This window comes from Argopecten irradians, chromosome 1 (assembly GCF_041381155.1).
Source record: "Argopecten irradians isolate NY chromosome 1, Ai_NY, whole genome shotgun sequence".
In the NCBI taxonomy this organism is placed as follows: domain Eukaryota; kingdom Metazoa; phylum Mollusca; class Bivalvia; order Pectinida; family Pectinidae; genus Argopecten; species Argopecten irradians.
The window spans coordinates 34,972,153-34,988,642 of NC_091134.1; the positions used below are offsets into that span (position 1 = coordinate 34,972,153).

Consider the following 16,490-nt stretch of genomic DNA (forward strand, 5'->3'; position numbering starts at 1 on the left):
TGTCTAAAAAATGGGTCAATGACCCATATTGATAATTAATTTGAATTAGAGTGAATTCGCTATCTAAGAACAAAGAAATATATATATATATATATATATATATATATATATTATATAGGCCCTATATAGCAAACAAAACAAAAACAAAAAAAAAAAAAAAAAGGAAACACCAATGTACCTTGCGAAGGTATACAAAAAAAAGAAGAAACACTAAACTTCGTCGCTAGGCCTTTCTGCCTTCCCAGGTGTCTGCAGGCGAAATCCAAATCCAGGCCTGAAGACGCCAGGGAAGGCAGAAAAGCCTAGCGACAAAGTCTAGTGTTTCTTCTTTTATATATATATATATATGGAATGATTTTCCATTATTCTCATTTGCTAATACATACATGTAGTCACGTGATGTTTGATATACACAAACGTGTAACATTTCAACTCGATGTTTTCATTTTAGAAAAAACGATTCATTGCCCAAACTTTGAGTTCTCCAGGATGGCGTCCTGTGGTCATCATTTACATCAATCCTTTTGACATTTGTGAAAGAAACTACATATCTAATAAAAATTAATGGCCTTTGGATATAAGATAATGATCGGGGACTGTTATAGCCTAGACATTAAACTGTTTCGTAATTGATGTAAAAGACATAAAATTTTAGATAGAAGGAAATCATTCCCTGTAACATATGAATGAAACACTGCGCGTTAACATTTGACAAAAAAAATGGATATTAAAATTTCAAAAAAAAAAAAAAAAAAAAAAAAACAACTATTTGTTACTAATTACAAAACAATTAGATAATTCAACTGATCCCCATTCAGGGGTTTTGCAGTAACACCTTCCTGATATTTCTTAATTGAATAGTGATTTAAGACATTTAAAAACTGTAGAATATTTTACTTGAAATAATAGTTTTCATTATATTCCAAAGCACAACAATATGATTTTGTGAAAGTTTGTATAAACGACGTACTACCCTAACTAGACTAAGGCCTGCAAGAATTAGCTTAATTGATGGCATTTTAAAGTATAATTTGCTTTATCTTCTTGTGTTAAAGCGATCTTCATCTTACCTGACCACGGTGGGGAAAACCTCAGCCGACATCAAATAGATGATCCCATAGGAAATAGATATACAAAATTTACCTATCAAGGCAAAGGCCACCTTCGCTGTCATCATGTCTGTGGGAAACAGGTTAATAATATGATTTGGTCGTGATGCGATATTTTTCATCGGAAAACATTAATCTGTCTATCAACGATTATGTAGCCAAAATGATGAAATTTTCTTTTGATTCCAAAGAAAGAAATCTTAAATAATTTCTTGTTAAAACAGAGTCAAGAACTGTATTTTTTTCATAATTGTTTCAGTTTTGGGACTCTATATTTACTTTTGTTTAAGAAAGCAAAGCTAAAATTACCACTAGGAATAAAACCGGAAATTACGCAAGCTATCCCGCTGGCAGTCATTGCCGCCATTAGAGGTAGTCGTCGCCCCAGCCGATTGAGAAAGAGAACACACAATATATTGCCAGGAATCTCCACTGCTCCAGCGATACTGAAGTTGATATACGGACTTCCTCCAATACTCCCAACTCCGAGAGACAATCCGTAATACACAAACGAATTCACAAACCTAGGAAATAAAGATGAATATCTCATCCCTATATTCAAATAGAAATTTATTTAAAATATGTAAACTTTAGCCATGTGCCAAAAGTCTTCGTAATTTTTATTTTTCCCTATATATTCTATGTATTTTTAATTTTTTTTTCCTGATCTCATTCCAGGCGCGGATTTTAATCAAGTTTGGCATACTTGTAGAAAATTATTGTTACTGTACCTGAGAGTGTACGCATTATATTTACTCTATATGTCATGCATTACGTCCGGCATTCTATTTGATTCACAATTCATCGAACTACTTTCCAAAGTGTTTGAACATCCTAGAATCACTCATCAGAAATAATATTCATATTCCTTATCTGAGATGTTCAAATAATAATTATTCATATTCCTTAATTAAGATGTTCAAATTTATGATGAATTCATTTGTACCATATGGCATTTGTGCCATGCTTGCAAAGCGTGTTAGAAGTATACCTACCGTCTCCATCGCATGAATGTAAAAGACAACTAAATTTGGACTGTAAAAGTTCATCAATAAAATGCTCTTTCTTAATCAAGTAAATTATTCCTATCTGCAGAAAAATCATATATAAGTAACCATATGACATAGAAAAAGTTTTGTGCTCACTTACCAATTAAACCATACATTTGCGGACAAAAAGAACATTGGTAAAGGTCGAAATAGGTCAATGAGAGTATACTTCCGGTCATCAGTCACTTCCGGTTTTATTTCATTGTCAGCTGTTAGCTGTTCCAGCATGGCTTCTGTTACTTCCATTTTGTTTGTCTTAGCCACCCGTTTTATGATGGATTTAGCTTCGTCCAATCTATTTTGGGTCAAAAGCCATCGAACGGATTCAGGGAGAATACTGAAAGTTACCAAGAATGTAAGGTAAAGTTAGTAACTTATATATATTATACTGTTGTATTAACCGTAAACATTTGGTTATAATTATAAATATGATAATATTTCGGTTTCAAAATATGTCAAAAATGACACACCCCATTGATGGGGTTGGAACTCCTAAACTCTTATAATTTTTGTTACCGTTATTTGGCGTGCCATTTGTAAGAACTATCTTCAACGTCGAGAGATTATTCTAAATAAAACAGATACAGGTATAATTTTTTCTTGGTTCATTGATTTATTCTGGTTAACATCGGTGGTATTTTTTAAAATGAATAAAATGTATTCATAGATTCAAAAGCTCTTTGCATGTAGCATTTTGTCATTTATGTATTCTACTTCATGATATTGCAGTGGTATCGATTTCGTTCGCACAAAATATCTTCTTTTTAAGTATTGTTCAAGTGTTCAAGACTGGTCTTCCTGTTTGAATTTCATTACATAGTTCTTGTTTCCTATTTCTCAATCAATCAATGATCATTACTCCCCCCCAACACACACACCTCAAAAATCAATCACCATTTAGAGGCATCGTAACATCTAAAACCGTGCAAATTAACATAAAGTTTTAACCAATGAGAATGGTCCTTACATATGCAGAATACATTGAGTATGTTTGATTGGCTATTTTCGAGTGACGGTTACCACCAATAAACGGCGAATAAGATGACGGGGACTGTGATGACCACCTCAATATAACGCCAGTGACGGATGTAGTAGGCCAATAGCGAGAGCAGCACGTAACCCACGGCGTAAAAACTGGTGATCATGTGACCGGCCAATAAGCGGAATCTAGTCTCTACCAATTCAGTACCTGTATATGGATAATAATCATACACACATTGATTAGACCAATTTTAATCAATATTCATAATTTAGAAAAAATATCGTTTTGAGAAAATGTCCATGGGAAAACTTTAAAGGAAAGTTATTAATACAATGTATATACTCAAGATTTTTCCTTAGCTTCTACATTGAATAATAGTTTCATATGGAACATTTTAAGTTTAAAAAAAATCTAAAATTAAGGAACGTTAATGACACTGTGGACTGAGGGATCATCATTCGAGTAAAATTTCAACACTGTTTTACGGTTATATAACATTACATAACAGTGATGGAAATTGTATTTTCGTTAAATATAATTATAACAAGGATCAATTTGAAAGTGTACCAGACAGAATCGGAAGCGATAACGAAATACCAGAAACATATCAATTCAAACCTTTCATATCATGTTCTATCAATGTGATATCAATGTTTTGTTATTATCAATTGTATTTTAAAAAGAAAAAAATACCGATTTAGGTACAAAGAATTCGGGATTGAAAAATAGAATTATTGAGTAAGTTGTCGAAGCTGCTTACACATTATATAGGCTACCAGAAAGAGGCCTGTTTGTGCTGCTCCCTGTAGGATATAAAATGGAATAAATACGGCCATAGATGGCGCTGCTCCTGCCACACATCCAGCCAACAATAGCGATAACAATCCAGTGAAGAACATTGGTTTTCTTCCAAATCTGAAAGTACCATAAAATACATTAAGATCATGTTGATAACCACCAAGAGTAATAGGAATCTAAAATAATTTCTGAACAGCCTTCAAAATGTTGATTCTAAGTTTTCAAACATTACATTTTGAAGTGACAAAAGTATTATCATGCTTACATATCCGAGAGCTGACCGAAAATCAATGCCCCTAGAAGTCGTCCAAAAAAGTAGAGGGTCTTGGATGTGCTTCTTAGCCATGCTTGACTGCATACAAGGTTAAACTATGGGGATAATGGAAAATAACAGGAAACACTTTCTATCACATGAATAACTATTATAAAAACCGAAATCAAATATTTTTCTTCTTATGGGAATAAAAACGATAACATGAATAAGAATTTCTTCAAATTTCAATGAATTAAAGACTATTTCAACCAGTGATAAAAAAAACAACTTCGGGGACTCATCCTTGGTAAACAGGTGTCAGACATATATCCTTTACTGACTGATAAACGTTAGTGTATGAGTTACTGAGAATATTGAGGATTACTTTGAATAGAAATATATTTCAACTTTGTTTCATTTCTTGGATGAGGAATGTAAATGATGGTTTAATAAACCAATAACGATGGAATATTCTGGTTTACCAAATGTTGAAAAATGTCAAATTGTTAAACTCAAGATTAGTAATGTTCACGACGGGGATATTGTTTGCCAAAATTTTTATCAGTCATAATCATTCTTATATGATATACATTATCTTGTAGCGTGACAATACATAGATTTATGTATGGTTTTAAATGTGTCTGACGGTGGTTTGTTGATCTTGTTAAAGGACTGCGAAAAAGTACACAGTTTTTTAATCATGGCGGCAACATAGAATGCTGAATTTAAGAGTGATCTATTAAAATTCATTATTTGTAATATTTGGCCGATAGACAGATTGGACAGATTGCCAACTAAAACAATGCGTCTGACTTGTTGTTGATTGTAGGGAGAACATAAGATATGCAACATTTGTGAAGGAGTCGTCAGATTCCGATGTTTTCCAACTGCCAAGCTCCATGATGCAGTAACTTACATGTCATTTCTTTCTGTAGAGTCTAATGGATTTTCCATAACATCGACACTACATTTATTACCACATGTTTTTTTTCCAGTTAGGCAGCGCAAGGAATAGAATGTTATAGATCGAGATAGAATTTTATGTCCGCATCGCCTGTGTTGTATTCAGAAGAGAGGACAGACGACAAAGACAGTAAGAGATAGTTTTTAACGGTAGAAACGAGGAAATAATGAAACAACATAATCAATATGACTAATGATATCAGTATACAAAATTGTAATAAAGCAAAACATGATTTACTATTGTTGAGATTGACTAATATTTTTTTAGTGTTGAGTTAACATTACTTAAACCAACCATTTATCTAACTAATGAAGCTAAATTGATAGTGGACGGAAAAATCCTCTTTGTGAATTTTCAATTTGCTGCTGTTACGTTTTATGTTTCTCATAAGCTGTGGAATTAATAATCAAATCACAGCAAAAAACACGTATTAGAAAATAAAAATATATATATCACCTGTATCGTCTAACAGACTGTAACCTGAAAATATTCATTTGTGCGAAAAGGAAGCAATTTGGCAATATACTGTACATTAAAGCAAATAATGATTAATGAGCGATGAAATATGCCTTTTATTATTTTTGCATGTCAAGAAAGAGTATCTTCATTCTCAACTAATGCATTTTTTGATCATATAAAATAAGCCATCAGTGTCTAGTATCATGTGCATGTATGCTACTATTATTCACGTTCATCAAACGTAACTTGGTCATTTCCGTATTGAATATATTTAAAGGGCAAATGCAATGTAAAACTTACATCCGAAGTGATGGTTGGTCCGTAAATCTCTGTGGAGTATTCCCATTTCGTACATGGTGCAGTTTTAATACCAAATAGATCCGTGGCGTTTGACTCAAAAACCAAACTGCCATTTTTTATAAAGTCGGAGGCCTGATGAATGTTACGCAGAGAGCACTCATCCTCTGTCCTTAACAACGCAATCCATTTTTCTAGAGATACATTTGAAAGTAATTTGTCCGAATATTTTTCACTACTAAGCGTGCATTCAAACTCTGGTTTTGCGCCAACAAAAACCATGTTCATCGAATGGAACGCGCAAATCGTTCCCACCAAACATATTAAGCACAGTCGAATTTTCTGGTAACGTCCGAAGCCACCAATCTTTTTCAGCAACACGTCGAAATCCATATCGAAAATGGCTGCGTTTTAATGGAAATGGTTCGATTCTTTTATGACTGACTGACTTCACAGATTTGCGTAGTTCGGTGTTTTTAGTTAAACTGTTCGGTCAGGGTTTAGTATCACGTGACTAATATCGTTATTGACTGGTTCAAAGTTTGATAAAAAGTTCAGCGTAAAGCTGATGTGAGATCATCAGATGCCCGTGTCCTAACATAATATTACGAGTAGCCTGAATAAAGTACAGGAATTCACATCTATGAATAATATGTCACTTATTTTTCAGTTTACTTTAAAACTCATACAACACCTCGTGACATGATTAGAGTGTATAAACAAACAGACGGTAAAGGAAGGAAATACCAAGATTACCAAGATCGATATGTTTAAGTTTCATATTTCGCGATTGTGTGAATTGTGAGGAATCTTAAGTCCCTGAGTTTTGAGGTTGAACATTATATGTTTGTTGCAACAAACACAAGAGACAGATTTATTCTTGATAATATTTGAAAATACAACATGTGAAATCACCAGTTTTTATTGAAGAATCAAAATAATAGAATACGGAACTTATGTATATATTCTCATTTGAATTTTGGCACAATCTTGTGATCGATTCAAACAGCGACATGGAACATTTCAATTTTTTTGGATTCATTATACATATACTCATTTACTATGTCTCCTGATCATATGTGTCATGCGTAACGCCATACCGTTCAGAGATAACGACGTGGATTTCGCTCACAACGAATACCTACCTGTAAGGGAGGTAACCGCAAAAACGACGGAATAAGGGTATTATTTCACAATTCATTTATCAATTCCGAAAATAACCGGTTAAAGGTACTACATGGCCTATCTTAGATAGAATAGCCTATCTAAATGCAGTTTAACGGCGTTTTGAAATCAACTGTCATATAAAGAAAACCTTCCTGTATGTTTTTCAATTCTGTGTTTGCATTGTCAGTATAATGTGACCGGTTGGGGTGTGTTGCTTGGTGTCTTCGGCGGCATCCTTCAGTGATATAGCACTATAAAAAGGGCAACAGTTGCACTATATAAGAAGACACAATATTAACATACCGCAGTCTCCAAAAACACGCACCTCACACAACATACACGCAAGATACTGAATACATGGGAGGCCTTCCTTACATGACCATAGCTGTTTACAGGACGTTAATTAATCAAACAAACAAACAAACAAACAAAGCATATAACATAGTTGTCTGCCCTTGTGGGTAAGTATTTTTTAAACGGATACCTACCCAAAACTTTGTTATATGCTGCAAGGACGGAGACGGAATGATTTTCACTAGATCGCTGATTTCAGCTTTTTCATGGTTGTTTCTATCAACAAACTCCTATCCTATCCTAGCTGAATTTTGCTGAAACATAGCCTCGAAACCCTTTATACAAATACACTGTAGAATATATGGAAATATGGAGTTTGTGGACAACTAAAACTTCTTCAGAGTACTTTTCGAATTGAACGATAAATCATGAACCACAAATATTAGTGTTAGAAATTTCGTTATCATAATATAATTATGAACACATACTCATTTAGTCCTTTTTATTCTTTGGTAAACATCAACTACATCTTTGAAAATATACATCACATTTTCTCATTTGGTTTCATTTAAATTACAGTTGAAACTTAACATACATTCAAAACTATATTAACGCTATTTTGATACGATATACATGAATACTTTCAAGGTCATACAAATGATAAACATTTAAATGACAACACCCTTTTAGTTTTCTTATACAAATGTTCAGTCGACAATCGTTAGACTTTCACATTACCATCACTCAAACACTCTTCATAATTGTCAATACTTCTAATATTTAATTCAATTTTAATCTAACTTAATTTAACGACACACGTAAAATTGTACAAAACAACACACTGTTACCCTGCCACTTATTATCAAATTTCATTAATTTCGTGTTTAATCGTAAGAGCTGACAGACATGGAAAATAATATTAAATATGATTACAACTTTACAGTATAATCAGAATAAAAGTACACATTAATGTGTTTGTTTCACTGAAAGTATGGATGATGTTTTAGGAGATTCAAACTTGACTTTTTCTGATTTAACTGGTAAAAGTGTTTTTTATGGAATGTTTTATTCGTTTTACAAGGAAACCACAGAGTATAATGCCTTAACCATTCCATGGATAACACACAAATGCTTATATTGCAACAAATATAATTAAATAATCGTTTAATTAAAATGATTCTGAAACGAGAATTATAATTTAAAGATAACGTTACACAAATTTGTCTTTTACGTATAACCTCCATGAATCACAAATAAGCACCTTGTTGTAAAACGGCTAATATATGTAAAATTGAAATACATGTCAATAACTTTTTGGAATAGTTTAAAAACTCATACATGGAGAAGACATTGGAATGTTTTATTTAACTAATACATTTGGAACTGGAGAATAATCTATCTTCTTTTCTTCAAAAATATCATAAATCACAAAATATATTTACACATTATCTTCTATTAGCTGACAGTGATCTGGACACGAATGTCAATTAGGGTAATCAGATATGAAGAGGTCGGATGTATGAAAATAATACTTTACTGTGAGGAACGAAATGACAACCATTTTTACACATAATTTCATCAAAATAAAGAAAAAAAATATATCGCCGATTAAATTTGGGAGAAACTACTTTTTTGGTGAACATGATACAATAGTGAAAGTGATATAGTCGAAGTAAAAACAATAAAGAAAATATTGCTATATCAATGACTAGAAAATATCAATATCTATGACTATATTTTGTTTTATGAAACCCTGTGTTGAAGTAAGTCGATAACACATATCGAACATTAAAAATTGTAAGCGATGTAATTTAAAGAACAATGAAACCATAATAAACGAATGAAAAACATTAAATACATATCATTCCAAACGAAATTTAGCAATTAAAATATTGGCAGTAATACAACAATCATGTATCCATTAATTGATTGGATTAATTACCACAAAAAATGTAAATCACCTATTGTTTGTGTGCAATTTAATTTCAAGGATTTCACGGAAAATATAATTCGCAAAGATAAACCCCGCAAAAAAGTCGTCAGCTACAAATAGTAGAGACCCTTTTACTATAAATCACATATTCAAATTACCCTGAAAAGCTCGTCAAGCAAGAGAACTCGAAATAAATGCTACTCGTTGTTTGTTTCGACACAACAAAACAAAATTGACTTATGATTTTTTCTTAAATGATAGTTTTCTTTTGAACACATAAGGAAGAGTAGAGATGAGCACTAACAGACTGTATTTTTACCGTCGTCCCATTTCTCCTGTTTGACTGTTCTGTAAATAAAAAAGCAACTTGTCAATAGGGAGATTATTTATTTAGACTGTAAGTTAGACATCATATCTACTAAGATTTGATTTTGACATTTTCAAGAAGTAATACAAATAATAAATGAATGAACATTCTGATACGTCAAGCTCCATACCGGTATTTGCCTTAACATTAAAAACAAAATTGATCAGATTGCAAATTAGATCCGACATTAATTATTCAGTTTAAATCAATAATAAGAAAATAATTTGATGATTGTTTCATATTAATAGTATTCATAAGTAAGAACTACTAACTATAAATTCTGATTATAATGATATTATGTAATTATTTTTTCTCATCTTTCGCTTTCATTTTACAAAATATGATTCAGAGAATACGTAATTCCTTACTTGGATTTGTTACTTAGGGATTCCTCAACAGTCTGAGGTAGCGGCCTCCCAGCAGTTTCTGGCAGTATAAGGGCCAGACATCCCGCTAGGATCGACAGTCCCCCAAATAATATCAGGGGTAGAGGGATCCAAACAAATCTAAGCTCTAGCATGACTGGTGCTAACATCCCACCAGCTTTTGCAACCATGGAAGAGACTCCCATCGACGCGTTCCTTTAGAGAGAGTGTATTATGATATAGAAAGTCTATTATTAAGGTTAATTTTCATATAGAAAGTTTAATATTATAGAACATGCATACGTTTTTAAACGGATGATGGTATGTTGTAATATCGAATTTGGAAATAATACGGCCATGATATTAAGACTTTGTTGATATCTTACAGTTTGACCCACAAAATACTACATGGAGTTGTAAAATATCCAGGCTGATAATTAATTTATACAACGATACAGAATTATTGGAATGACTTACCTTAAGACTGTTGGGAATACCTCAGCTGTCATTAGATAGATGATAGCGTATGACGCAGTGATTCCAAATTTCCCAATCATTGCAAACGTGATCCTAACTGGCAAAAGATCTATTTAAAAATGAAAGAGTGAAAAAAGTGAGATGGTTATAACCATGTCTGTTTCAAGTGAATAGTTCAATATTTTTAACCTTTTTTCTGAAGAGAATAAACAGGGTCAGCTTTTACAATAGATGACCGACCGCTTCATTGTACTACACGTACCAGCAGCGTTTGGTGACAGCAATCTAAATGTCCAATTAGCAAAAAATGTCGTTTGAGGAGGCATTTTAGTGTGAAAATCAGTTATATTCAAAATAAAGAGGTCTACAGAAAGGACTTGGCAACTGTCAAAGTGGATTTCGAACTTGCAACCAAGAGAAAGACGGCTAATCGTAGAATGTCGTGACATCTTTGCACGCATTCATGTATAAGTAAAATATGTTAAATATGTATTGATTAACAACTACATTATTTATAACACAAGCGTTTGACACATAAAATTGCCTTATTTAATAACCTAAATAGTATGAGGATCAGCATGGTAATTTAAAGTTATTTTGTGAAGTATAATCGTTCTTATTTCAATTGATAGTACTACCATCAGGAATAAATCCTGACACGATGCAGGAGATACCGCCGATAACCATGGTCCCACATAAGGGCCAACGTCTGCCTAATTTGTTGAGGAATAGAACACAAAGAACATAGGCTGGGATCTCCACAGCCCCGGCAATACAGAAGTTGATATAAGGATCCCCTCCTAGATTCCCGGTACCCAGGGACAAGCCATAGTATACCATGGCGTTAACAAACCTGAAATTGAAATAACACATAAATTATAACGAGTCGATTGTAGTGGTTTTGCTATGGAATTACTATATATGGATACATGTACATTATGAATCTTGCTACGAGACAAAATGCACCACAATTCCACTAAAAACAATAAATGAAGAGCAAGCTAGTACTCAATTATTGACGCACCTTAATGTTATACGGACGTCTATTTTTCCTCAAGGCATGTATTACCTCAAAATCATTGACGACGACAATAAAATGTATAATTCAAAACTTCGGTAATGACATAATCATTTTGAATTGTTCGTGGGTACCTATTTATATTGGATGTAATTTCAACAACGGTTTACAGTGTGACACCATGTATACATAATATGATAAAAGAAACTTCCAACAACTACCGAAAACCACGTTATCTTCACGAGAGACAACATTTCGCGTTTCTTGATATAACACGCATAAACGGATGCACGATTAGTAGAAGATTCCTTGATCGCGAACTTATGTATTCACGAACATTGTGTTGAAAATATCAAAGCGTGAAAAAATTAAGTAGTTTTCAGTAATGTTTACACAGAATATTCAAAATATCTTTTTGTATGACTGGGGTTTCCCGTGAAATGCAATTCAGTCTAGTGAAGATCGATCTATCTTTATACTACATGTAGTCCATTTAACTTACCAATTGAACCAGACATTAATTGAGATAGCGAACATCGCTAGTGGCCGAAACAAATCAATAAAAGTATGTTTCCTGACATCGGATTCTTCCGCCTGCTCTTTCTTTTCGTTGATATCCTCCAGCATGGTATCCGATACCTCCACATTGTTCACCTTGGCAACATTTCTGATGATTGTTCTTGCTTCATCCATCCTATTCTTAGACAGTAGCCATCTTACAGATTCTGGCAGAACACTGAAAGGGTATGCTCAAGAATTTTATTCATTCAGCATATTTGTAACGGGTATTTTCCTGAAGCTTAAAAGTACACCATGTAATACTTTCTCGGAGAAAAAATTAGCATTCAGTTTTATTACCGAAATCCTTTAGAGAGACATTCAATCAGTTGTCCTGCTCTTTTCGAGACTATACTGAGGTGGATCAGTTTGCATAAAGTTTGGTGTTTTCAGCAGACCAGTTAATCCCAGTTCCTTAAATTACTAAACTGATTACATTTTTTGCGAAATGAAATATTGTGCAAAAGCTATCTTTATCTTGTTAGCACAATGATAAATTCGCAAAATTACCATAATATAATCTTATATTAGCGTAACATTTCTTTGCAAACGTGACTTAAAATATGAAGGAAATTTCTTTTAAGATGAACCTGGCAAGGGAACAAACTTGGGGAATGAACTTGTCTCTTGCTCATGGACTGATGATATGTATACTTAATTATTGTACTATAATAACTAGTTACCATAAATACACGGAGAACAGCACCACTGGAAGCGTGATAGTTAGCTCTATGTAGCGCCAGTGTCGGATGAAATAGGCCAGTAAGGACAGGGCCATATACCCAATGCTGTAGAAGCCCTGGATCATAAACCCTGCCATCAGTCTGTACTGTGGCGCCACTAACTCTGTACCTGGAAGGTAATAACAATACTTATAAGGTATCGTGAATAAAAGTTCTATGTACATAATAGTTATGTATTTTTAGATAATACTTAGTGTTGCGTATTTTCATTCAAAATATATAAATATGTCAATCATATATGAAAAATAATTATTCTTTAGGCATAGCCTCCTTTTAAATAACATTTTTTCAGATTGTTTATGTTTCAGAAGATTTCAAAGTTGTTAAGGGAAAAAACAAAGACATAATATAGTTTAACGTTCAACAATGTTATACCCTTTTCAAGTTAAAAATGTGCTGTCGACAAAGATATTATGCTTTCTATGTCGATTTAATACCTGTACAGTTGAATATTTGAATTAGGATCATAACTCAAACTTCGACTTTAATTCTGAATATTATTTCCAAATACCTTTTCAATTTTTTTATGGCCTTGCCGATTTGGCTTGTAAATTTACTTCGTAAAGACAATAAATGTACAGCGTAATCCATTATACAATCCCACTGCTTACTAAAAAGACTTTGCTATCAATCAGAAGGATTTAATCAGTCCAGCCGTTTTGCGGACAGATAGGGGAGTGATACTATCAAGGAGATTATATTCATGTCAGGATTATATTATATTTCCTGCCGCAACACAAGCCCGGTCTTGGTCACGGACACAATAAAGGTAAATGTCCTTGTCCTTTAGAACAGTTACCCCGGTATACATTGTAATTACTTTTAACTTTTAACTTAATCACTAAGAGTATGGCTATTGAGAGGATATTTAGCGTTCCTTTTCTATCGTGTGGTTTTGATATGATTATAGTCTATTGACGGAATGCAAATGAACTGTGTGTGCCCAGAACTATTACATCTATTCCGTCTTTGCATATTATAGAGTTAGTTCCCTTGCGGGTAGGTATCGATTGTTACGTCATTAATTTGTGAGCGCAATTCACGTGTTTTTCTCCGAAAAGTATGACGTTACGCTCGTAAACACATGACGTCATAATCAATGCCTATCACTAAGGGTAAATAACTCTGTAATATGCAAATACAAAATATTGTATAACATAAAGTGTTCGTTGTGTAAAACATTTCGTTGTTCTTTACAAAGACTTATGACGAATATTTCTACTCACGACAAAAATAAAATCTCCAGACCACGAAAAAAAGTACTCACGAATATTTCATGTTATGCATATGCGATTTATACACAATTATATATCTTAAACTTGACTAGTCAGTTAAAGGATCTTTGCTTTACTAGTGGTAGAATGTGGAGAATATAACTTACACATTGTGAACGCAACTAAATACAACCCTGTTTGTGCTGCCCCCTGCAGGATATAAAATGGAATAAAAACTGCCATAGATGGCGCTGCTGAAGCGACACATCCTGCTACTAGGAGAGACAGCAGACCGGCAAGGAAAATAGGCTTCCTTCCAAAACTGAAACAGAATTGCATTGATCATCATAATTGATAGAACAAAGATAATTACGACCAGTAATTAAATTTCATCAGGCTTATATTTTGCCCAAATCAGAGTTCATAATATTATGTGAATCACAATAGCTTTTGTAAACTTTTGTCTTGCATACGGGGCTTAATATTTCAAAATGTACTGCATGAAATTAAGGACTACAATGATATAGATAAATCAGTATGATAAAAGATTGTTGAAGATCATGTTGTTTTTACCATGGGTTGATTATCACACAAAGTTAAGCAGTGACTTACATATCTGATAGTTGTCCGAACACTACAGAACCAACCACTCGGCCGAAGAAGTAAAGAGTCTTTGCTGTGCTTCTCAACCACGCCTGACTACACACCAAGTCAAACTGTGGACATTAACAACACTCATTAGCATATTCTTATGAGTAAATGATTGTTATATAATACATAAACTTAATGATCATTTTGATTAATCTTCTGTTGTCAGTTAATATTTGTCATCGGGCGTTTTACACACGATACGAAACATAAAATGCATTTATACCTTAGGATTAAGCACTACCATTTTGTATATATGGATTATTTCCAAGAGAGTGTTTCCATAGTTTTCTACAGGCTTACTATAAGCTATCAACCAGTGCATTCTAAGACATGTCTTCAAAACACAATCATCCCCAGGGCAAGTTTACCTCAGATACAATGGTAGGTCCGTAAACGTCCCGGGAATATTCCCAGTCGTCACAAGAATCTTTGGCCAGGTTGACATCTCCTTTAACTGTCGATCCGTCGATGGTAAGGTTTCCGCTGACTATCAAGTCATATGTTTGTGACGGGCTGTATATCTCGCATCCTTTTTCTGCTGTCCGAAGAAATATTTCAAAATCTCTAAAAGTCGTGTTAACAAATTCCTTTCTCGTAAGATTTACTTCGCTAATTTTGCACTGATAATCAGGTTTAGCACCAACAAAGACCATATTCATGGCATGAAAAGCGCATAAAATTCCAACCAAGCATATCAGAAACAATCGTATCTTTTGATAACGTCCAAATCCTCCAATAATTACCAGCAGATCGTCAAAATGCATGTTTGCTAGCTAGCAGACTGGCCTTGAGGTCAATGTGGTTGTGGCCACGTGGGTTGTCGCTATCTACTGAACAAAAAACGGTCACAGGTTCTCTGTTAAATGAAACGTATTGTTAGTTTGATATTATGTATATTGATACCGTTACCGACATCGTGACTATAACAATACTTAAACTAAACGATACATTAGAAACTGATTATAAGGTATTATTTCATATCATTGTTTATTATCTACATAATTATCATCACTTTACTTAACACTGTCCTTTTATTCCGATTGTAGATAATGAATTTACTTATATAATCACATCATAACATGTGAAGTATTTTTCACGTGTCATTGAGTGGTCTTTTAACACTCTACCAAAGAAATTTTTGACAATAATGAAAATTTATCTCTAAGTTAGCATACAAATTTATCAGCTTGATACATGATATAAAATTATGTATATATAACTTGAATGTTCCTGTTCTTACGATATTCCAATAATTATAGCAATTATGTATACCATGCCATTTAATATGCAATGCATTTCAAAATTAATGTAAGTGAATTGTTTACATAAACATTAAAATGTTTATTTTAACTAATAAATTGAATTTGACGCTCAATACCATTAAGCTACAAAAATTTTATGGTAGAAGGGGAAGAATTGTCGGTACTTACGTCTGAAGACTACGGCCACCAATGTGTGGTGAACAATGTGTGATAAAGTTGCCTCAGTGTGACGATAGCGTGAGACCAAGACAAACAAAAACAACTCAATGACTTTGTTTTAAAATAGGTCAGCGACTGATAAGTATGGACATTGGTGATTTCACAGACATGCTATCTAGTCTATCAAGTAAATTTAAAGTACGTCTACTGATCTGTGGGTATGGGTCAACAAACATAGACCCAGAATTAGTGACATTGAAAAATTCACCTCTTCTAAAAATCATGGCTTGTTTTATCGTTACATCCATGTCATACGTTTGACTGGTATTGATGTGACTTTAGACTGAGTTAAAGGCATTAAGTCAGGTATA

The 16,490-nt window shown here is 33.4% G+C and overlaps 2 protein-coding genes across 5 annotated transcripts in view; both read right to left on the minus strand.

The window, feature by feature from the left end:
• LOC138325497 (organic cation transporter protein-like) overlaps nt 1-6,454 on the minus strand; it is a 30,161-nt gene extending 23,707 nt beyond the window's left edge. The window contains exons 1-7 of the mRNA XM_069271194.1: nt 5,915-6,454; nt 4,204-4,307; nt 3,901-4,055; nt 3,179-3,347; nt 2,259-2,495; nt 1,419-1,633; nt 1,071-1,179 (exon numbers count right to left, since the gene is read on the minus strand). Coding sequence (XP_069127295.1) covers nt 1,071-1,179; nt 1,419-1,633; nt 2,259-2,495; nt 3,179-3,347; nt 3,901-4,055; nt 4,204-4,307; nt 5,915-6,304 — 1,379 coding nt within the window. The 5' untranslated portion in view covers nt 6,305-6,454. The remainder of the gene's footprint in view (nt 1-1,070; nt 1,180-1,418; nt 1,634-2,258; nt 2,496-3,178; nt 3,348-3,900; nt 4,056-4,203; nt 4,308-5,914) is intronic.
• A 1,406-nt stretch (nt 6,455-7,860) lies between these two features.
• LOC138325533 (organic cation transporter protein-like) lies at nt 7,861-16,489 on the minus strand. Of its 4 annotated transcripts, none has more exons than XM_069271301.1 (10): nt 16,129-16,489; nt 15,067-15,525; nt 14,660-14,763; nt 14,215-14,369; nt 12,774-12,942; nt 12,035-12,268; nt 11,153-11,367; nt 10,515-10,623; nt 10,041-10,253; nt 7,861-9,653 (listed from the first exon to the last, which is right to left on the minus strand). In XM_069271301.1, the coding sequence occupies exons 2-10, from the start codon at nt 15,460-15,462 to the stop codon at nt 9,605-9,607; spliced, it is 1,644 nt and encodes a 547-aa protein (XP_069127402.1). In that variant the 5' UTR covers nt 15,463-15,525; nt 16,129-16,489; the 3' UTR covers nt 7,861-9,604. The 4 variants fall into 4 exon arrangements, with proteins under 4 accessions (XP_069127402.1, XP_069127396.1, XP_069127389.1 ...); XM_069271295.1 differs by having other exon boundaries at nt 15,067-15,528; XM_069271288.1 differs by having other exon boundaries at nt 15,067-15,554.
• Between the last annotated feature and the right edge of the window lies 1 nt (nt 16,490).